General features: G+C 33.8%; 2 protein-coding genes across 3 annotated transcripts in view; both read right to left on the reverse strand.

The window, feature by feature from the left end:
• Window positions 1-4,136, reverse strand: part of LOC124443530 (interferon-induced very large GTPase 1-like) — a 12,629-nt gene extending 8,493 nt beyond the window's left edge. The window contains exons 1-2 of the mRNA XM_046993983.1: window positions 3,932-4,136; window positions 2,503-2,604 (exon numbers count right to left, since the gene is read on the reverse strand). Coding sequence (XP_046849939.1) covers window positions 2,503-2,596 — 94 coding nt within the window. The 5' untranslated portion in view covers window positions 2,597-2,604; window positions 3,932-4,136. The remainder of the gene's footprint in view (window positions 1-2,502; window positions 2,605-3,931) is intronic.
• Window positions 4,137-7,067: 2,931 nt separating this feature from the next.
• On the reverse strand, window positions 7,068-23,557 carry LOC124444364 (interferon-induced very large GTPase 1-like). 2 transcript variants are annotated; one of them, XM_046994960.1, is made up of 4 exons: window positions 23,140-23,557; window positions 22,538-22,583; window positions 13,238-13,375; window positions 7,068-13,019 (listed from the first exon to the last, which is right to left on the reverse strand). In XM_046994960.1, the coding sequence occupies exons 3-4, from the start codon at window positions 13,365-13,367 to the stop codon at window positions 9,268-9,270; spliced, it is 3,882 nt and encodes a 1,293-aa protein (XP_046850916.1). In that variant the 5' UTR covers window positions 13,368-13,375; window positions 22,538-22,583; window positions 23,140-23,557; the 3' UTR covers window positions 7,068-9,267. The 2 variants fall into 2 exon arrangements, with proteins under 2 accessions (XP_046850916.1, XP_046850915.1); XM_046994959.1 differs by lacking the exons at window positions 22,538-22,583; window positions 23,140-23,557 and having other exon boundaries at window positions 13,238-14,062.
• Between the last annotated feature and the right edge of the window lie 14 nt (window positions 23,558-23,571).

The raw sequence follows: 23,571 nt of genomic DNA on the forward strand, positions 1-23,571 counted from the left end.
CATGAAGTTTTATAATTACATTAACACAGAGCACGCAAACATTAGATTTTCATTTGAAACTGAAGAACAAGATCAAATGCCATTTCTTGACATTTTACTAACAAATTCCATGACAGCTGTTCAACATCTACATATCACAAACAAACATACACAGGACTTCTGATGAACTATTTTAGTTTCACACCACTTTCATACAAAACCGGACTTATACGCACACTAATCGACAGAGCATACAAACTTAACAATACGAACAATGGCTTTCAACGAAACTAAAAAACATCACATCCACTCTTTTACGAAACTCTTTCCCACTACACTTTATTAACAGAACCGTAAAACGATATCTCGACAACAAACAAAGCAACCTCAAACTAGACACCGAAACTCCTGACACGACGATCACGACCAACACAAATGAAAATTCCAAAATAACAATTCTTTACTTCAAACTACCATACATCGGACATTACTCACGACACACACAGCGCAGGCTTACAAACATTATGAAACGCTTCTGTACAGATATTGACATTCGACTAATTTTCACATCATTCAAAATCGAAAACCTTTTCTCATTCAAAGACCCAATCCCTGATTCAATTAAATCAATGGTGGTATATGAATTCAATTGCGCAGGATGTAATTCCCGATACATTGGCGAAATTTCGCGCCATTCCTTCACCACAATCAGGGAACATACCACAACAGACAAAAACTTTCATATCTACCGACACGTAATATAATTATTTTGTCGTCGTTTTGTAGGTTTTTAATTGCTCTTAGTAAAATCAAAGATCACAACGACGTTATGGCAGATTATTGCAGCAGACATATTCTATTAGAATAATGAATAATTACCTTCTGGTTGTAGACTATTACAGGATATTCTGGGAGATATTTAGAATGGCAAACACAAAGAGTTTTACAATAATACCAAAAATGAAACACTATTGCAGCATATAATTCAAGAAATCGTTTAATCCGACAATGGTCCACGATACACTTGAAGAGAGTGGCTGAATTTGCCAAAACGTGGGGTTTTGAACAAATAAAGTCAAGCACAGGATATCCACAGTCGAACGATTTAGCAGAGATCTGTCGAAATCTCGAACAGATAATCTCCATCCAAACTTAGCCATATTAGAACAAAGAAATACACTAATTAGTGACATTGGATCAGCTGCACAATAAGAAGGCTTTGGGTCAATTATGCCATCCTCAACTTAGCAACTCATTTCAAAAACAGTGAACCCTGAAATTACTCGAATGGAATTTGAAAAGAAACAAAAAAAAACAAACACTACGACAGATCGCCGAAACCCCTCGAAAAATTTGATCGAAGGGGATAATATCTATGTTCAAAGAGATGTGAAATGGAAACCAGCCGTTGTCATAGACAAAGCCGACAACCCAAGGAGTTAAATGTGAAGACACCAGATGGTGCAGAATTTCGAAGACATAGACGACATTCACGAAAAACTCGTGATCAAGCTATTGCAAACTTTGCGACTTCCTCTCGTTTGCAATCAACGAAAAATGAACCAGACAAAAATGAACAATGGCAACTTAAAGAGAGAATAAATGACGAAAAAACATCCTGTTCTAGTGGAATAAATTTATCACCAGTGAAGACAAGATCAGGACGTCTCGTAAGAAAGCCAATACGTTTATAAAGACTGCGTTTAACTTAGACGCTTAGACGCTTATAGAATCAAAACATTGATTTCATTATATATTGAATGGTTAGCTAGTTAATCAGTTTATTAAACTTGGAATAATCTGTTGAGTGTTGATATTTATAAATAGATAGACAGAAAAATTAATCTAACTAAATATAAACTTTAAAAATAAAATTATATTTTTAAAGGAGTGTTGCAACATAAATCATAAATTTATTGTTGTAAAATATATTCATTATTTGGATGTTTTAATACTTATCTATATAAATAGCCAGTAATCAGTTGTGCACACTGATATGTATAAAACTGGATAACACAATTTAGTGCTTGATTTGAAGCCGGGTGGTGGCCATATTGGACTATCCACCTTTCAGTTTTTATATAGGTTTTATATAACAAACTGCTACTCTAGCATTTATTTTGGATCACATGTTTTACTCTTGGGACAAAAAAGAATTTTTATGATGACAAGACTGCAATAGAACGGTTTTGGGCAAAAACTCATGTTTGCTAAATTTCATATAAAAATCTTCTCACGTTGCTTAAATATCATAATAAAAGATTTGGCATGATTTTGGAAAGAGAAAATAAAAAGAATACAACATATTATAAAATTCATTATAAAATATATACCAGAAGTGGATAGTCCAATATGACCGCCGCTCTCAAAAGTTGGCTTCAAAATTTTCTAGGTTCCAGAATTAGGTTGCGTTTACCAGTCTTTATACATATATCAGTGGTTGTGCATAGGTAGTAGTCAGATTGAGAGAGTCAGAGACGTAGTAAAGGAACTAAAGAACATGACAATGAGTACTTTTTTTACCTTTGGCATCTTCATTTTCATAAACTACATTCGTCCCACGGACGAAACTCATTTCAATATTACTGATATTTTTTGGTTGCTTATTTTTCTTCATGACTTTGCCTACATTTTTCAAATACAAACAAGATCAATAGATTAATTGACAAAAATAATTATTTATATATAATTAATTATATATAATTAATTATTATAACAAATGTTAGATCTATATATGAGCAATCAATAGAAGCTGGGTAATTAGTTAAGATTGCCCTCGTTTCAGCAATGCAATTTTATGCAAAAAAAAACACATAGTAATTAGAGCACTTCATGTTTACCTAAAAGTTGAATTAGTGGGTAGCCTTTAAACCAAAAATATCGAATACTACATACTGAATAAAGATCTGCCAGCAAACGTTTGAATGGTTTGAACAATTCCTTCGAAAGCTTTTCTTTTTCACGTTAATTCGGATTTATATCTTAATACTGCTATTTTGTAAATCTTTTCAATTAATGTAAACTTTGAAGTTTCAACTTTGTTCTTTATATTAATTTTAGATGTAAAGACGTCTAATAATGTTCTTCGAGGTGGCTACAATGTGCGCAATGAACTATAAGGAATTCAAAAAATTCCTAAACACAATATAAATTTGCGATCGGCCACGACTTCAATTGCAAAAGTTGTGATTATTTTCGTAAATCATTCTGTTGAGTATTGTTGTTCTGATAATAAATGATAAACTAAGAGCATCGCTGTATTTTACACGAATAACATGATAAATGATAAACTAAGAACATCATATATTTAACACGAACTTGTAATGATTTTAACATATTAACACATGTTAGGCGTACATTAAAGATAAACGCACCACGAATGAAAATTTCAAACTAGACATTCAAGTATTTCATACAATAAGTTGATAAACTTATGAAAAAAAACCTGTTCTCGCGCTCAGATTCCTTACATTTGATTTAAAACACGTTATACATGATTGGCTAATGAGTATGCACTGACACATTTGTCAGGTCATATCATGCTGTGCGCTAAAGTTAATATTCAAACATTATTAACCTAACGCCCTCCACAAATGTTCAAATATTTTTGTAACTTACCCTATCCACACATTTTTACATTCTTAAACATATAAATGTGAATGAATGTATAAAAAAGGAAACAGTGCAAAACATAATTCTATAAAAATTTAGTATTGGATAACATTGAGCCTACAATTTAGGACTTCTTAAAAAAATGTCTACTTGTAGATTTATGACTACGATTACAAAAGTAAAAAACGCACAAAAGATGATGACGATGCCTTTGATGATGTATTACTAATCATAGACAAAAATCGCGAAAATAAGCATCAATGCAGCGACGTATCTATATTTGTCAATCAGATGAATAAAGAAACAAATTCTACTAGCAATAAAACGATAAACAACATACCTACTGTTGTCAATTCATTATATACCAGTATGAGTTCGTATTGGTAGCATATGACAAAAAACGAATGAAAATAGCAAGAGCAATTGAAGGTTGCTTCGCCTATACAAAATGCTTCGTAAAAAATTACCAATTATTGAAGGAATTCGAATTAATTATAAAACATAATCATACAAAACCGGAAATGCTCAATAATGATGTTTAAAGGGCGCACAGAAACTTGTAATGATTTTAACATGTTAACAAACATGTTATTGCCGTACGTTAAAGACAAATGCACTACGAACAAAAATTGCAAACTAGATATTCAAATACTGCATACTTTAAGTTGATAAAATTATGAAAGAAAATATCTTTTCTCGCTCTCAGATTCCTCGCATTTGTTTTACACGTTATATATGATTGGCTAATGTGTATGCAGTGGTATGCACTGACACATTTGTCAGGTCATATCATGCTGTGCGCTAAAGTTAATATTCAAACATTATTCATCAACGCCCACCACAAATGTTCAAATAGTTTTGTAACTTACCCTATCAACACATTTTGACATTCTTAAACATATAAATGTCTATGGATGTATACAAAAGAAACAGTGCAAAACATAATTCTATAAAAATTTAATGATGGATAACATTGAGCCTATAATTTTGGTCTATTTAAAAAATTAATGTCTATTCATAGCCAATGTTTTAGTGTTATGACAACGATTACGCAAGTAAAAAACGCATGAACAATACCTTTGATGATGTATTACTAATTATAGATAAAAAAGAGAAAATTAGAGTCACTGCTGCTGCCACGTATCTATATAGGGCGTAAAAGAAATATGTGTCTTGTCATAAAGACTCGTAATCATTAAATAACACAATTAAAAAAGGTTTAAAATCCTTCAACCCTTCTTATCACGAGATAAACTTCTTTGTTGAACAAAAACACAAACAGTATAACACGAACTTGAAGTTTTGAGAACAGTTTCCAAAATGAATCTAATCTCATTTCCCTCGTAGCTATATTGTAGCTTTTGATCAAGTGTGGCACCTTTGTGCCCACTATCTCGGCAAACCACTGCATACCATGTGGTTAAGAAGAAATTCAACTTCTTTGAAAGAAATTATATTTTTTCAAATAAAGATGAAAACAATATAAATGGATGGTTTGAAAACCCATTCATCTAACTAACTATACGTAAAAAAAGGGAAAAAACTCCTAAATAATAAGCGATGAAATAAATAAATAATTTTAATCTGACCACATAAAATCTTGCCACTCGAATTTCCAGCGCCAAGAATGCTCCTTGTCGGATGAAAAACATTTATCGATGTGATTGTGGTGAAGTTTGGATCAAACTTTTCAAACAGTAAAGACGTTTCTATTTGTTCCACATGATAAAACTGAATCTATAAATAGGAAAACATTCATATATGTTTATAAAGTGAATGGTTTGAACCCAGGAGTATCGTTACATGTTTGTGGATGTGGATAGTCCAGGTTAGTAGAGTCAATGCGGCTAAGGTTGTCAAAACGTCAGCACCAACAGTCTTCTCATAAAGCAACAGTCCTTTTAACAAAAAAAAATATAAAAATGTACCTTAGTCCTGTATCGTGAGCATTGATAGAAAATAGCATTATGGTTGAACAATATGAAAAAAGCAATGTTTTGGAGGCGCAATGAAATGCTTCCCAGTTTTTAGACAGCAAAGGTGCTAAATAGCTATGAAGTCTTCATCTACGGTACGTCTGCCAACCAAAAGTACAAGCATTGAAGTTTCCACGTCTCAAAGATCCATCAATACTCGAGGAAAAGACTGTCGTTCTGATTGGAAGAAATTATACTTGTCGAACGTTACGGGCGTGTGGTCGATACATGATGACGTCATCATCTTCCTCGCTGGCGTTCTAAATGAAAAAGAAGACTTTACTTTATACCAACATGTAAAGCTCCAACAAATGGATAAGTTTTGATGTTTCTAGCAAGTCTTAAACAAAACAAGACTAATGTGATCAAAATCCTCAATGGGACCAACAATTATCAGAGAACGGTTTAATTAGAAAACACAGCAACTGTTAAAACAAAAGACATCAAAATGGAGAGCAAAGCAACACAAACCAAATCAAAGACTCACCACATTCCAAATTCCAATGTTTCCAAATATGTCATCAGCTGCTAAAATTGTTTTATCACAACTTGGATGAAATGCCATTGTCATTATTCATTTTGGAGCATTTTGCAACAAACACACATGATTACAAATACTAATTAAACTTTAACCATTTCACTATTGACATGAAAAAAGTAAAAAACTACACTATGGTTGATGGTTCATTCTTGCAAAAAAAAAGATTTTGTACGGTTACGACACACATACAAGTGTGCATGAAATAATTTACAGAGAACAATTGCACGATGTTCTTGTATTTAAGTAGATGGTTTGAACCCGGAAGTATCGTTACATGTTTGTAAATGTAGAATGCAAATGAACACATCTACATTTACAAAATTGACTCTGACTCTTTTGACTCTGAAGATGACTACCGCTAAGGTTGTCGAAACGTCAGTCAAAAACAACAAAAACAGTCCTTCTCAGGACTATACTAACCTGGACGATCTACATTTACAAACATGATGTTCTTGTATATTGGACAAAACAAACTATCCTTTCACTTTCCACAATTTTTAAACTTTGTCTATGAATTTTCAAACTGAGTAATCGTTGTACGTCTTTTGTTCATTAACTATGCCAAGTAAAATTAGTGGTATTCCCCTCTCTTATATATTATTCATAATGCTACGAAAAAAACTTTCCATCTTTACATAACACATGAAGACGCAAAAACTACGCATCCAGTTTTCCACATCTTTCCTTTGAAATTCGTGATTCCTATGTATGCATAGTTTCATGCATTATACAAACACCAGAATTCTATCTTCATAAGAACAGAATAATTGGTCATATTTTTCATCAAACCACAGTTTTTTAGATTACATTGCCATCCTAATGATGCATATTTAATGCACATCGTTAAGGGTACTTTCCACATTGTTTTAATGACGTTTTACATTTATCATTCAATTCGTCAGTCTATTGATCTGAAATTCACACAATAAACATTTAAAAATGAAATCAGACAGAACGCGTATCGGTGTTGATCATGACAAATTCGTCAATACGATCCTTAATCTCGCCCGACGATAGAAGTTGATCAAAAAAATTCGATTGTCGTGCGGGAGTATATTCTCGCTTGTTATAGTTGCACATTAGTTTCAATTACAAGTTATATACATGACAATCATATATTGTATTAGGTAAATCAAATGACAAAATATACGATAATAGCGAAAAAATTAAGTCAAATTAATGTTTTTAAAACTTACGAAAGCTAAGTCACATACATCACAACAAATTTATGAAATAATACTACCAACAAGTATCGATCTGAATGTGTTTTTTGCATGTCTTAAATCTTGTGTCATCGAAGAGAAGCATTTACATCGACGTTTGCTTATCTATTTCTGTATCAATTACAAACGTTCAATAGGCTGTTGTATTCCTTCATTTATGATAATATTGAAAATTGCTATTTCATATCTCCCGAAAAAGCGGAGATGTGAATTAGCAATTTACTGAATAGGAAATCAAAACACAGTTTACAAGCTTTTTAATGACAAAAAGTAGCTATGAAATTGATTACGCTAACCGCACTTACTTTAAGCATGTTCAACATTAACCTTAACTTTTTAAAGTAAAAAGAAGCTTAGTGCAGCTATCCCCAGTATTTCTTGTCGGTCAGTATAACATATCAAACAACGAATAAAAAGAATTTCACAAAGTTAAACAATTAAAAACTACTTTATGCTTGTGTGTGCCACAGTTTCAAGTCACAGATGGTTGGTATCATTCTTCCTTCGTCCTCCCAGATGACTGGTCTTAAACATCTCTTTCGATCAGAATGATTCTCTATGCATAAAGACCTCACTCAATATCCACCAGCACGTTGATGTGTCGTAATCGTGTTCTAAATGTTCTACAAGTTATCACCACCAATTGAGTCGACAGAAAACAGAAAACAGTAAACAGAAGTCGTCGCAACATCTGTAGACATTGTGTCAACATTTATATACAGTTTATATCATTGTAATGTTCAGGTTACTCATGGCATTTATCTAAATTTAAGTAGACTATTATTTAATGGAAATTTAAGGTTTTTATACAATAAACTGATGAATAATTCATTGGGGTTTTTATTGACTAAGTTATAAAAGACAAATCAATCTTTAAGCGATGCCTTGAACAGAAATTTCAGAGGTTGTAGATCTGCTTGAGTTGTTCTTTGGCGTCCTTGAAGGTCACTTTTCTCCAAGCTGAAGGAATAATTGCTTCCTTTGCTCCATAATGTTCCGCTAGTTCTTCGGAGAATTTCGCCATAAGCCACTGCCAATATTAAGAAGCTTCAAATGAAGGATCTGGAGGAATTGTCCAAGATTTGTAGTAATCGTTTACTGACTGATAATCTTTGCAGGGATGTGGTTCCCAATCTGTTGCATGAATTTCAAATGTTCCCTCCCCGTCTACATAGAATGTGCAAATCCCGGAAACTAAAATTTGGCTTTTGACACCATGATAACTTGTCAAGCCCAGGGGACGATGTATTCGTGTTTAGTGGTTACCTGGATGGCCTTCTGTAGTGTGATCACACAAACCTTTACAAAATGGACAAACGCACTGACAGCCAAACCTTGGAGGGAAAAGAATTTCATGTGGAGCTGGATCCCATTTCCCAACAGTTTCTTTATCCAAATCAGATTCTGCCAACGTTTTCACAAATTCCGAAACTGTTTGACGAATTTTTGTGTCGAATACCTCAATATCTTTCAATTCTTCATCCAATATGGCTACAGCAAACATCTCTCATTCGTGATTGCAAAAGAAGAGCATTTTAGCACAAAGAGATTAATCAAGTTTATCACTTTAAACTTTCCACCTCCTAGTTCAAATTCATGTCTTGCTAACTGACTGGTAAATTCAATAGCGTATGAAATATTTGACTCAATCTTTTGCGTTTCCTTCTTTACCAACAATTGAACCAAAGAAGGTTTTTTAAAGCAATAATCTTTCACTGATTCTTGCAATTTACCCTCCGGAAATTTAACTGGATTCTCAAAATACGAAACGAACAATTCAAACATACTTAGCTCCCCAAGTTGAATTAAAACACTGGCATGATAAGGACCTTTTCTTTGGAACATGCTCTTTGTAAAAAGTTGAACAGTCACAGTAGGTCCCATGGTCTTGTTAAGCTCTGATTTGATAGGCTTAAGAAACACATCGACCAGCGAGTTAGCGGCCAAGATTTCTTTCGTTGCAAAGATTAACAAAATAAGTTTCAAGGTTTGGTCTCAATTTTAGTTCGAGGTTACGCCTGATATCTCGTTCTTCACAATAGCGCTGTTCCATTTCATCAAAAATTTCAAAAGTGTGTGCAAAGGTATAAATTAAAATATCACAAATCAATTCTTTCTTAAATTTAAAGCGTCCGTTTTTAGATGCTTCTTCTATAGTAGAGGTTACTACATGGTACATACGTGTTAAGTGATCACGAGAGTATCTAAAATCAGTTTTCGATATGTACTTTGCAAAGGCAATTCCTTTAGAGACAGCTTCGTCTTTGATATTTTTTGCAAGAACGACAGCTTCATTTTTTCCAAATCCCATCCAACTATCAACCTTCTGTAAAATAGATTGCTGTAGAGAAAGCTCATTCGCATCAATGAAAGGATCAACCCCGTGAAAATTCAAAATATCCCATTTCTTATTGTTAAGTTTTGATTCCATAACATCATTAAAAGCGTGATTCGTATCACAAAGCACGTCTACCATTTCACTATTTACGTTTTTTTTCGTTCCTTCATAAACAGGAACCTCGACGATCCATTTTTGCCATTCTTGTTGAAATGCTGCTTTGCATTTTTCCACATCATCTGTATTCTGACCAGATGTAATAAAGGTTTGGGCTTTTTGAAGAAGCTGCTTTTCGTATTTTTGTTTCTTCTCTTCGATTTCTTGTCGCTGCTGCAAATGATTGAAAATTGCCTCGCATTTTTTCATTACAGTCATTTGATAATTTTCTTTATGCTGCAAAATTCTGTTCATTATGTTTTCCTTCCATTGTTCAAGGGTTGAGCTATCTTCGCTGCTTTCAAAAAAGTTCTTCATAGAAATTTCCATTTCCTTCTTGAGGTCATCTGCCAGTTTCAAAATATCATATTTACTCCTCATCCAATGTTCATAACGTTCGTTTCGCCTTGTGCATCTCTTCAACTCTACTTGTACTTTTCTTTCAACTTCAGCCATTCCGTTTAACAAAATTTTAACATATTCCTCAAAATACTTTTTTTCTAAAGATATAAAAGCTCTAACTTCAATTACATTTCGGAAATTGAAAATGAAATTTTCCTTCAGCATAGCTTCCCAGAGCATGTTTACCCTTTCACGAAATACAGTAATATTGTTTTTACTAACTACCTTGGAGCACATTAAATGGATTATATTTTCTTTCACTTCTTGAACAGCTCTACTATAATTTGGGTTTATTGGAGCCATAGGAGGACTTCCTTTCAAAAGACTTGGGATGTAAAAGACGTCTTCGTTTTCGTCAAATGCAATGATATCATCCAACTTTTGAAACTGATCTTCGCACATTTCTTGTGTGGCAGCAAGCTTAGCCATTTTGTCTAAATCCTGTTTTAGATTTCGCCGATCCATCATTAACATCTTTGTAGCGTCAGTGGCAGCAACATTTTGATGGACAATTTTACAAAATTTCTTCTCCTTCACAAGTTTCATTTTCAGGAAAGCATGAACAGCCATTTGCAAAAACTCTTTCATTTCATTGTGGTTTTCACCAAAGATATTGACAATCGTGACATCAGACACACCAATAGCAAATGTTGCCAATTCATTATCGTGTTCTCTCAATTTTGGATAATCCAATCCTCTCAAACCTTCTGTATCAATGATCAATATATAATCAAAATTTGACTCGGATCTAACGTGTTCACTAACTGGAATAAGACTAGCAAAAGCACCACAAGTACATCTTCCTGCACTTGCAGGAAATTCCAAACCAAACATTGTATTCAACATTGTCGATTTACCGGAACTTAGAATACCTAACACAGAAATTACGTAAATTCGAGCGTTTTTTGTTTTGCGTTCCAACTTTTCAAAAACAGCATTAAACCATTTCATTGGTATGTAACCTGAATCACCATCCACTAATTCCAAGGGATGACCAGATAGAAGAATCTCAGCTGCAGCACCAGCATAATCAATCGTTACAACATTCGGCAGTTGATAAAGTTGAGAAAGTTCTCTAATGATATGCTCCAAACCAAACGAAGACCTTGATATTGATGCTTCCAGTTCATTTAAATGCTTTTCTTCCTGAGATGGTGCCTCTGGCTCAAAATCAATTTTTTTCTTTCTTTTTCGAAAGGAAATTGAAGCCTGGTGATATTGTTGATGCAATTTTGTCATCACAGAAAGCGACGTCTTATCTAACAAATGCTTTACTCGATACAAATTTCTATTTCGTTCAGCTTCATCCAATACAGTAATCCAATTAAGAAAATGAACGACGTCGTCATCCATTCTCTCAAAAGAACACATTTGAGCAACTTTTTCTTTTTCAATTTCTTTATATAATTCATCGGTTTCGTTTTGCCGAGTCTTATTTTCATTGCTACGACGAACTTTTGGATTAAGTTTCTTCCTTTCTAAGTCAGCAAAAACTGGTATATGACTTTGTAGCTTAAACAGGTTTTTTGCTTCGTTATACCCCGAAGTTAGCCAAGTTTCCACAGTTTTTCCTAAGTCAACATAAGGCTTGTCATCATCAAAATAAATGCCACTTTCTTTTGACCATTGTCTGAGTTCTACTAAAGACCTCACTTCATCCTTTTTTATATTGCTCATAATAGCCTGGTGAATACTTTGAAGAAAATTATATTCGTTTGGCTTTTGTGCTTTTGTGAAAAATGATAATTTTGTAGAATGTTGATTTTTCAAACCGTTGTAGAATTTCTTTCCTTCTTCTCGCCTGTTTTCGTTGAAAATGAGCATGTTTTTGCCATTGAGCAGCAGAGCATCATTTAAGAAGTTTCTCATGTGTTTGTCAGGCATTTCCGAGGGCAATAAAATACACAACACATTTGATATCTGTCTAAGTATATTAACTTGCTTCTTAAAATTTTGGGCATCTCCACGTAGATTGGCGAAACAGATTTCATTTTTTAACGCGTTCTTGTCACATCCACCAGGAAGATACCACACAAGCTCTACCAAACCATCAACGACTTTCCTTTTAACATCACCACCTTTGATGTTTTTATGAAAAAAGAATTCATGATCACCATTACCATCGCTGATGATCTTATTCATCAGAGAAGATTTAGACATGGTCACATCACCCACCCGGATAAATGACACGACAGGAAATGGATGTTCAGTTGCGTACACCTCTTTCGCAGTGTTGTCCGATGAAGCACCTTTCCAAGACTTTTTTATTGTTTCTAACGCTGAAAGTAAGATTGTTACGCTTTCTGTCGGCATGTCAGGATGAGGTAAAATGAAAGGAACGCTGAGTTGACAGGCGCTAAGTTTAACTGCTATATCTCGTCGTAAGAAATCATCCGAACAATGAAAAATCCCTAACAATGCATCCATAGGGTTAACCCCTTCAACACTTTCACTTTTTAATTTATCTGAATTCATTTCATCCTCTTTACCATCGTCATCACTATCACTATCAGAATCATAATTTAATGATTTCAACGTGAACTCACGTGCATGGTAGTCAGCAATCATTAGCGTTTTAAGAATATAATTGGGAATTTGTTCATGGGAAGTCAGTCTGTCGTTAGTAAACGTTTGATTGTCGACAGTGCGTGCATGTTTCAACGTAAGTTTTGACTCCGGCAAGAAGCTTAACTTATTGCATTGTGATAATATTAATATTAGACTTCTGACTCTACCAAAGCCATTTTTGGACTCGTCTGCATTTTCTCTAAAAATCCCATATTTTTCAGAATCTGGAAAAAGAATTATTTCGTTGTTTGTATTTACTTGCAAAAGCAAAGCACCGTACAATCCTTAAAATGAACTAAAACCTGACTCTGAGTCGTAAGTATTGTCATGCGCAATTAAAACACACTAAAATCAACTTACTTTGATAACAGATAGAAAGATAATTTGATAATTTTAATGATAATTTCAATGATAATTTTAATCCTATTAACGCACATATTACCTTTGCCATATTCTTTGTAGTTATCCACATTTTCCTCTTTGATGCTACTAATTGCGACATTATCTGCCCTGTTATCTCCTAACTTTCCATTTTGTTCATTGATGTCATTTGATGGGTTGTTTTTACTCATGCCTTCGCCTATATTGTTGTCGAATACAAGCAAGATTTGTGAGCAATTTATTGTCGCTTCAAATATATTCATTATGTATAAGCAACCAGCAATATAAGGAGCTCATATTTAAATCAAATAGTTAGCTAACATTGTTCTTTTTCAGCTATATATAGTTATACAAAAAAAAAATTAAATATTACGAGCATTATTTTTTACTTGGTACTTCAATGAGCCGATAACTTTAAACGATATAGAAGTAGCTATTAAGATTTACATCTTAATATTTTTTTAATTCATCTTTTTTATCAAAATAAACGTCCAACGTGGCGCTTTTTTTCAAAAAATTCACTAACGATACACTGATGTTTGAAATTTACGATAATAACGATATTACGAGTGTGCAATGAAGGAAAAGAATTAATGTTTCACTACCATTATCATCAGGGCGCCAGAAAGTTAAGGCAAAAGGCAGTCGACAGAATATTTTCTAGACATTCAAGACTATGATCTTCATATTGAATAGTTAAAAATTAAAGTAAGCGTAAAGCTCCGAGCCCCTCGAGCATTTTGACTCAACATGCGCTCGATACGAGACGAGTCAAGTTCAAACCAATTGCACGCCTTAATAAGGAGTGGTGAGCGGTATTGAGCTGTGTTAAGAAAAGTTTCAACTTGCTCAAACTTTTCACTCAATGGCGCTCAATTTTTTTCCGTTCCGCAGTCCCTGATTTACGGTGGCTCACAAGGGACACCACACAAAATAATAAGAATTATACAAAATAAAAATATTAATACATACACAAAATACATCACACACCTACAAAATAAAAATACACACACAAAATACATTACACACACACACAAAATAAAAATACACACACAAAATATGATCGCGGGCGCTTGCAGTGTCGGATAGCTGACTACTATCAGTTTATTATAAGGTTGTAATCAGATATGTGTACTTGTGATTTTAACATGTGGTCTATTAGGACTTGTCGTCGTATTTAACAGTTTTAACTGCGAAATATTTTAAATGACATTTGGAAAGGAATCGAAAGCAAACTCTTGCGATACTGCAGCGAAAAATCAATAAAAGAAATAATAAGCAATTATTGGATGAGGTTGAGCATGATATCAAGAATTATTCAGACCGAGGTCAATAATTCTTAGACCGAAGCGAAGCTGAGGCAGATAAAATTGCCCGAGGTCTGAATAATTCTTGATATCATGCGAAAAACGAATTCAATAATTGTTTTATTATTCACTGAAGTATTATAAAACATATCAATGCAAAACATTTTTATTCAAGTTCAGACGGTTTATTCAAGTTCGTCTCGTTTAAAATTAAATATGTTGTAAATGTGTTCAATGCCAGCTTCGCCGCTTTTTTAATGTTTTTCACAGCCTTTTTCTTTAAAAGCTTTCACATCGTTTTTAGAAACTGTGGCAAACATCGCTGTTGTTTGATTTGTTTTCAAAACCGGCTTTCAATGGCGGCCATATTTGTAGAAACTGTTATCTGTAGGTTATGACGTCATAGCCTATAGATATCGAGAATTATCTGCAGAGAGTTGACAAATCACGGCCGAGAATGCTTACATAGTGAATAATAACAAGCGTTAATTGCACTGCACGCTCCTGGCATAATTATGTTTTGTGCCAACTGTGGTGCACAATCACATGACGAAGCTTCTTTTTGTCACAAATGCGGTGTCCGTATAGAGACATCAGAATACCGAAGGTTTTTAAAAGTCTGACGATTGCCCCGCACGGATAACCACGATTGAAATAACCTGTTATCAAGCGTTTAATGATAAACACGCTGATAGCATGTTATTCTTTTGCTCGGATAAAAAATCATCACAGTACGTGTTTGATTCCGAGAATGAGACGGGATCGTTGCCGAAATCAGGACAACACATTAGCCTTAATTTTTACCAGAATACGGGGAGCAATATCGTAAGCAACTTTAAAAACATAAACGATCAATTCCGAGTAAGCCGACACTGCAAGCGCCCGCGATCATATTTTGTGTGTGTATTTTTATACTGTGCCCCATTGAGTTCTATAATAACTGGAGCGGCTACGTGGACTGGGACCTGACGCCAAAAAATGGCGGCCAATGGACCTATTTCCGCTGAAATGATCGCTTTGCAGAAAAATTATATTCTCGACCTCCCCCTGATCTCTATAGCTAATTATACAGCATTTTTCAAAAACAAACACGATATCTTTTTTTGGCAGTTCTTTTAAAATGCCAACACTTCAATCAAACAATTGTTGGATATCGTAGTGTCTACAAAAAGGAACATGTCGCTTTCACAGGTGAGATATTTGTTTTGTTTGTTCATCAAAAATTGAAAAGCAATTTAACTTGAAGCCTGAGCGATAAAATCCGACTGATGTTTTTGTTTTTAAATATCAACATAATTTCCTCTTATTTGTTAATGTGTGAAACCGTAAATATGTTTGACGCGAAAAAAAATTCTGCTCTTTTTACTCAGCAGGCAGATACTATAAAGAAACGATCACCCCAAAGAGTACCCATGACGTAGAGCAGAGTTTGTTCTGATCAATTTGCTGACAACATGAAGAGATGATTGGATAGCAAAATGTTTCTGGAATATGCTGCAGTACCAGTACCAACACTAATTCATAGATCACTATATGAAGACAACTGGAAGATGCTATTGACCAGACAGAGTCTAACTACAAAGGTAAATGGTTTACAGACTTCCCTGTCCAACAGTTATTTGAACTTGGACTAATTCTATGGATGGAGATAATGGATTTAGTAAAGATGCCTTGAATGCTTTGAAAGAAAAGGTCAAGTACCAAATAAAGATGACAAGGTTTTGTGTGTCTTGATGCTTGATGAAATGTAATGTAAAAAGGTCATAAAGTTTGTGCTTGTGTCAATATTGTTATTGAGATTGATGATGACTTAGTGCAACTGTACAATTCTTGTACGACTAAATTGTAAAATCATGTCACATCTCTTTATTAAATTATTTTAGTAGAATGCTGTTTGAATGTTACTTATATGTAACGCATGCCATATTGAAGCGTTAAAGATTCAGTGATGAAATCTTCAGTGCTATATATTTCTTCTTAATTTCAGTTTTTGCTGAAAAAATATTTTGAGCTCATTTACCTAATAAAGTACAGAATGGACATTTTCCATTTGCTTTATTTTCTCCTTTGATAATCCAGGGAAATGTTTTGACTTTTCCAAGTTTTTCCTCACTTTTTGCTTCTTAATTCATTTCATAATATTAATGAAATAAGGTAGTAGCTACAGTTTAATAACTCTATAATTACTGAAAAGCTGTTATGCTTCTAGCATTAAAAAACACAAAATGTGTTTAATTCGTCTGGTTTTATTGCCTTATTTTTGCATGTGTACATGCACTTCATCATTCTTGTATAAACAACACCAGATGTTGCATACTTAGAGGGAAAAATCCCATAGCAACTGGTATCAAATATGGGTATAAAATTTATTATTGGCGTGAAAGCTGTATTAGTCAATCAAATTCTGAACTCACATGGCTAAGAGGAAACATATAAAAAAGAGAAAAAGAATAGAAGTATTAAATACACAATTGTGTATTCATGTTTTCAAGTATTATAAACACTATTGTAATTTAAGTGTTTTAATTATTTGATTTTTGCCATTTTACAATCATTAGAACAAAATCAAATATGCTACAACTGGCAAGTATTTGATGCAGTTCTTGTTCAGAAGACCACAAAAATCTCAAAGATTCTCGACTTCTCGTGATTTGTATACAATATTTTTTTATCATTCATTTACGAAATGCGAGATGCATGCACAAAAACAAATCTTACAATTGTTGCGAAAAAGGCCATCGCATAAAAGAAAGCAAAATACTAATGAGAATAAATGAGCTAACATTTCTCTCCTGAACAGTAGAGATAAAATATGATATATTTTGTTTCGTGCGTACTACAAACTTTGATCGAGCAAATCATTGAACGACAGTTACGACGCGCACATCTGCATTCATATGTGACCAACAAATAGCTCGTTCGACGATAGTTATAAAAGGCATCCGTCGTAGAAGCCGACAACTGGCAACCACACTAGACCTGCTTTTATGAAATTTATGTTTATACAGTGATTTTCATCATAAAATGCTTGCCAAATATGCGAAAAACACATACTTTTTCCTCACTCTTTCTTAAGGGGGGAGAGAGAAATTGTGAGATTTTCGGAAAAGCAGTCAATTTTGGTAAATCTCAGCGGATAACGCATCTCTTGTGAAAATTGAAGCCGGAAGATCGATCATTTGCTACTGGCTTCATGGGGGGTATCGGTCCCACTTTACTATACTTTTGTATTACAAAATCACAGTTTTCGCGTTTTTATTTCTTTTAAAAACTTATGATTAAGGCTAAACTTTTATGACATGTAGAGGAAAACCGGTAGAGTGTTTTAACTCTGAAGCTCTGTTTTTTTGGCTTTGTAAAGACTGAAAAATAAGATGGCAAGTTGTATTGAAATTTGAAAGTTGAAGGTGACAAGAACGATTTCAGCCGTGCGAGGTTTTTTTAGAAAATGAATACTTAAATTACAAATTTACAACAAAGTAAGAACAAAGGTATTCATGTCTTCAACATATTCATCGATATTGAAGTTGTTCACATAAGAACTGGTTGAGAACTTTGCTTCGCTTAATGACAACAGAGGTAATATAATTCGCATATTTTGATGATACCGTTTTCAACTTACAATTGTTCATCAAAATGTCTTTCTGATTACTTTTCTATGTCGATTTGTTTTGTTTCTTCACTGACATAATAAAGACGTAACTTGAAATTACTATGATATTAGCGATGTGAATAACAAAGTGTTGTTAAATAAGTAAATTTGTAGCAATCTTCCATAAACGTCATTGCAGATGAAATTTTGGTAGCAGTAATAGGATTCTGTAATATTTCTACATTTTTTACGAAGCAGAAGTATCATATAATCTCCAGTTTGTTTCAAAACAATGCAGGTCAAGCTTGTACCATCTCAATTTTCTGCCATTATAAAGCCAAGAAGACAAACTTTTTAGGATTAAATATCTTTGCCGGTTGTTCTGTCCCTTTCACAAAAATTTTGCTCAAATCAAAAGCTTGTAGAACGAATAAAAACGCAAAAACTGTGATTTTGTAATAGAAAAAGTATAGTAAAGTGGGACCGATACCCCCGACGGTCATAATCAAATTAGCCAACTTCCGGCTTCAATTATCTTACTATATTTTATACATGGCTGCGTTATCCAGTGTAATATACATATCAGTGGTTATACCTATATAAATATACAAAGCGATGCGTTTTAGTAAGAGGAATAGACCTTTCCAAGGTTATCGCAGCCATATTACAGGGGGTGCAAAAATATTGGGCCGAGCGCGCGGTCACGCATGGCGTCCATATAAATTACTAATAAATGCGCAAAAATTACCCTTATACATATTGGCCATTTCTTTCAAAAACATTTCTCAAACTCGTCCATTTTAACAGTCGAATTATTATTTGCGATTTTTTATACACGTGAGTCCAATTTTGTGGTAATCAAAACGCGGAAAGTTAAAGAAAACATTTGTTTTCTTTGAACAACTTGACCGTCGTTTGAGCGATGTTCTTGAGTTCGCAAATGTGCGTAACTCATAAGCCAAGTCAAACGAACTAAACCCTAAACTAGCCGAGTAGCTGTGAGCAGTCATAGCCGAAATGGTAAAAAATGCGCGTTGTGCAGTTGGATATTGCGATAATGATAAACGCTATCCTGATTATCAAGTTAAGAGGTCTCACGTAGAAAGTTAGTTTTTCATTATTGGCCCAAAGATCAAGAACTTGCTGAAATTTTGCGAAAACAAATTTGCAACAGCTGAGCCGATGACTTTAACCCAAAGTCTGGTGCACGAGGTACTTTCATTTGCTCAAATTATTTTCACTTGGGAAGAAGAACCCCAAATAACCGCGGAACGGATGATCCTTCGGTTTTTATTACGCTATCAGAGTACGAGCAATCGAGGACTCCGCTTAAACGTAAAGGAAGAGAAACATGGACGACATGAAAGCGTCCTCATCAAGCTTATGACACCGAGGATTCTGATTCAAGTTTTGATGGAAATCCAGCAAAATCTGAGGCATCTTTACTCCCTGTCCCTTTGGAATTTGAACAGTTGACGAGAGAGTATGATGTAAGGTTTCACACCGGCCTGCCATCGACTAACAGTTTTAAGTGTGTATTTGAATACTTGGCTGTTTCTTCTGGCTGTTTAGTAGCCTTACATAATAATAAAAATAGCGATGTCTTTTTACAAATAATTTGAAATACTAATAAGAGTTTGCCGTAGAATAGTTCCTCGCGATACTTGCTGACTTTGCTGTAGACATGTACGTGTGTTGCGAACTGAAGAACATCGCTCAAACGACGGTCAAGTTGTTCAAAGAAAACAAATGTTTTCTTTAACTTTCCGCTTTGTGATTACCACAAAATTGGACTCACGTGTATAAAAAATCGCAAATAATAATTCGACTATTAAAATGGACGAGTTTGAGAAATATTTTTGAAAGAAATGGCCAATATGTATAAGGTAATTTTTGAGCATTTATTGGTAATTTATATGGACGCCATGCGTGACCGCGCGCTCGGCCCAATGTTTTTGCACCCCCTGCAATATGGCTGCGATAACCTTGAAAAGGTCTATTATTGTTAGTTTTGAGGGCCGTTAAAATTCTCTTACAATTGAAATTGTAAAACCCCCCATTCATAAATTATAAGATATGGTTTATTTATACGTATAACTTGCACTCTCACACGACTATAAATTTGCTTTTCTCAAGCAGCTAAGTGCTTCATTACCATTAAAAGAGTTGTATCCAAGTAAATCTTGAATGGTTAGTGATGCTTCGAATGAAAAGCTAACTATGTTTTCGATAGTGATTAGTGGATATAACGTATGTATATTAATATTATACTTGGATACATAGAACAAAGACACATTGCCTATGAATCAGGATTTTACGCAACGCGCTTATGAGGTATTTCTATAGACAGCAGAGAACGTGTATCTTACAGACCCCTGGCTCTAAGTGTAGAGTACACTCATAACAAATATCAACCATTAATTCAAGATTTATTTGGATACAACTCATGCAATGGATATAAAATATGTTATTGCTAAGTAAAAGAAACTTACCAATCGTGCGCAAGGAAAAATGGAAGCCACGGTTTTACTTATATAATCTATCCATAGCTTATGAATTATGATTCTAAACGAAATGTGTTTACAAATTGAAGTGGATGTACGGAGTTTTCAACGGCAATGTCCGCAAACCTTGCAGCCACGAATTATAGATTTACATACTAGGTACTTTGGGTTTATCATAAGTATAAAAAGACATTAAAATATGCCACCGGTGCTTTGGATGATTAAGATTTGTGTAATTGTGTTTGTTACAACTATCATACATGTGTTGGATTTAAACTTTAAAGTACTTTATTGCTGTAATCGTGCATATAGTTGTGTGCTTACCAACAGTCCACAAGTCTAGGAATCATTAGTGTACAACTAGACATGTTGTTAACATGACAATCAGAAGATATTGAATAGCATTGCTAAATGTAAAAATTCGCATGCATTGGAAATTGAATTACTTATAGTTATAAGAGAAACGCAACTTTCCAATAGTCGGAAAGTGTAAGTTATACTTATGATACACACAATGTACCCAGTATGTAAATTCTATAATTAGAGACTGCAAGGTTTTCGAACATTAACGTTAAAAACTCCGTACATCCACATCAAGTTGTAAACACATTTCGTTTAGGATCATAATTCATAGGCTATGGATTGATTATAAAAGTTAAACCGGCTTCCACTTTTCTTTGCGCACGATTGATAAGTTTCTTTTACTTAGCAATAATGTTTTATATCCATTGCATGAGTTGCATCAAAATAAATCTTGAATTAATAACTGATATTTGTCATGACTGTACTGCACTTAGTAAAGATGTCTAATAAAGTTTTTCGAGGTGGCTACAATGTGCGCAATGAACTATAAGGAATTCAAAAGCGTCCCAAAAAAAATAAAAATTTGCGAACGGCCACGACTTCAATTGCAAAAGTTGTGATTATTTTCGTAAATCATTCTGTTGAGTATTGTTGTTCTGATGATAAATGATAAACTAAGGGGCTGTTCATATGAGCCCGGCTAACCGGGATCTAGTGATGCATTAAATGATTTTGATGCATTGAAAGGGGGAAAAACTTTAAGCGTAAAAATTACAACTGTTTGCTAAGCGCCACAAGTCATTTCTGTTGAAATTCTCAAATTAGGCCGAACTGGCTGTTTCAATTTTAAATGTTTTGCGCTGTCATTAAATCAGTATATTGTGAAATTGCTCGAGAAGATTTATCTAATGATAAGTATAGAATCGTTTCCATTTGCCAAAATCATCTAACGCCTCACTGAATCCCGGTTAGCCGGACCCATATGAACAGCCCCTAAGAACATCGCTGTATTTTACACGAACTTGTAACGATTTTAACATATTAACACATGTTAGCCGTACATTAAAGATAAACGCACCACGAATGAAAATTTCATACAAAAATTCAAGTATTTCATACAATAAGTTGGTAAACTTATGAAAAAAAATACCTTTTCTCGCGCTCAGATTCCTCGCATTTGTTTTAAAACACATTATACATGATTGGCTAATGAGTATGCACTGACACATTTGTCAGGTCATATCACGCTGTGCGCTAAAGTTAATATTCAAGCATTATTAACTTAACGCCCTCCACAAATGTTCAAATATTCTTGTAACTTATCACTATTAACACATTTTGACATTCTCAAACATATAAATGTCTATAAATGTCTAAAAAGAAACAGAGCAAAACATAATTCTATGAAAATTTAGTGTTGGATGACATTGAGCCTACAATTTTGGTCTAGTTAAACAATTAATGTCTACTTGCAGATTTATGGATATGATTACGAAAGAAAAACACACGAACGATGATGACGATGCCTTTGATGATGTATTACTAATCATAAATAAAAATCGCGAAAATAAGCATCAATGCAGCGACGTGTCAATAATTGTGAATTAAACATAAAGAAACAAATTCTACACGTAATAAAACAATAAACAACATACATGATTGTTGTTTTGATTCTTTATACACCAGTATGAGTTTGAATTGCTAGCATATGACAAAAAACGAATGAAAATAGCAAGAGCAATTGAAGGTTGCTTCGCCCATACAAATTGTTTTGTAAAACACACGTTATACATGATTGGCTAAGGTATATGCAGTGGTATGCCACGTTTGTCAGGTCACGCTGTGCGTTAAAGTTAATATTCAAGCATTATTAACCTAACGCCCTCCACAAATGTTCAAATATTTTTGTAACTTATCACCATTAACACATTTTGACATTCTTAAACATATAAATGTCTATGAATGTATAAAAAAGAAACAGAGCAAAACATAATTCTATGAAAATTTAGTGTTGGATGACATCGAGCCGACAATTTTGGTCTAGTTAGAAAATTAATGTCTATTCATAGCCAATGTTTTAGTGTTATGACTACGATTACGAAAGTAAAATACATATGAACGATGCCCTTTGATGATGTATTACTAATCATAGATAAAAAAAGAGAAAATAAGAGTCACTGCTGCCACGTATCTATATTCGTCAATTAGATATATGAAGAAACAAATTCTACACGTAATAAAACAATAAACAACATACCTGATTGTTGTTTTAATTCGTTATAAACCAGTATGAGTTTGAATTGCTAGCATATGACAAAAAACGAATGAAAAATAGCAAGAGCAATTGAAGGTTGCTTCGCACATACAAATTGTTTCGTAAAACAATTACCAATTATTGAAGGAATTCGAATTAATTATAAAACATAATCATACAAAACCGGAAATGTCCAATAACGATGTTTAAAAGGGCGTATAAGACACATGTGTCTTGTCATAAAGACTCGTAATCATTAAATAACACAATTAAAAAAGGTCTAAAATCCTTCAAACCTCCATAACACGAGATAAACTTCCTTGTTGAACAAAAACACAAACAGTATATCATGAACTTGAAGTTTTGAGAACAGTTTCCAAAATGAATCTGTTCTCATTTCCCTCGTAGCTATATTGTAGCAGTTGATCAAGAGTG

Source organism: Xenia sp. Carnegie-2017, unplaced genomic scaffold (genome assembly GCF_021976095.1).
Source record: "Xenia sp. Carnegie-2017 unplaced genomic scaffold, XeniaSp_v1 HiC_scaffold_21, whole genome shotgun sequence".
NCBI classification, from domain to species: Eukaryota; Metazoa; Cnidaria; class Anthozoa; order Malacalcyonacea; family Xeniidae; genus Xenia; species Xenia sp. Carnegie-2017.

Excerpts from the sequence above, each read along its gene's own strand:
- LOC124444364 (XM_046994959.1), bottom strand. The coding sequence starts at position 13,439 with ATGAATATATTTGAAGCGACAATAAATTGCTCACAAATCTTGCTTGTA. Across the intron at positions 13,020-13,237 it reads CTACAAAGAATATGGCAAAG|ATTCTGAAAAATATGGGATT; the intron begins GTAATATGTGCG and ends TTCTTTTTCCAG.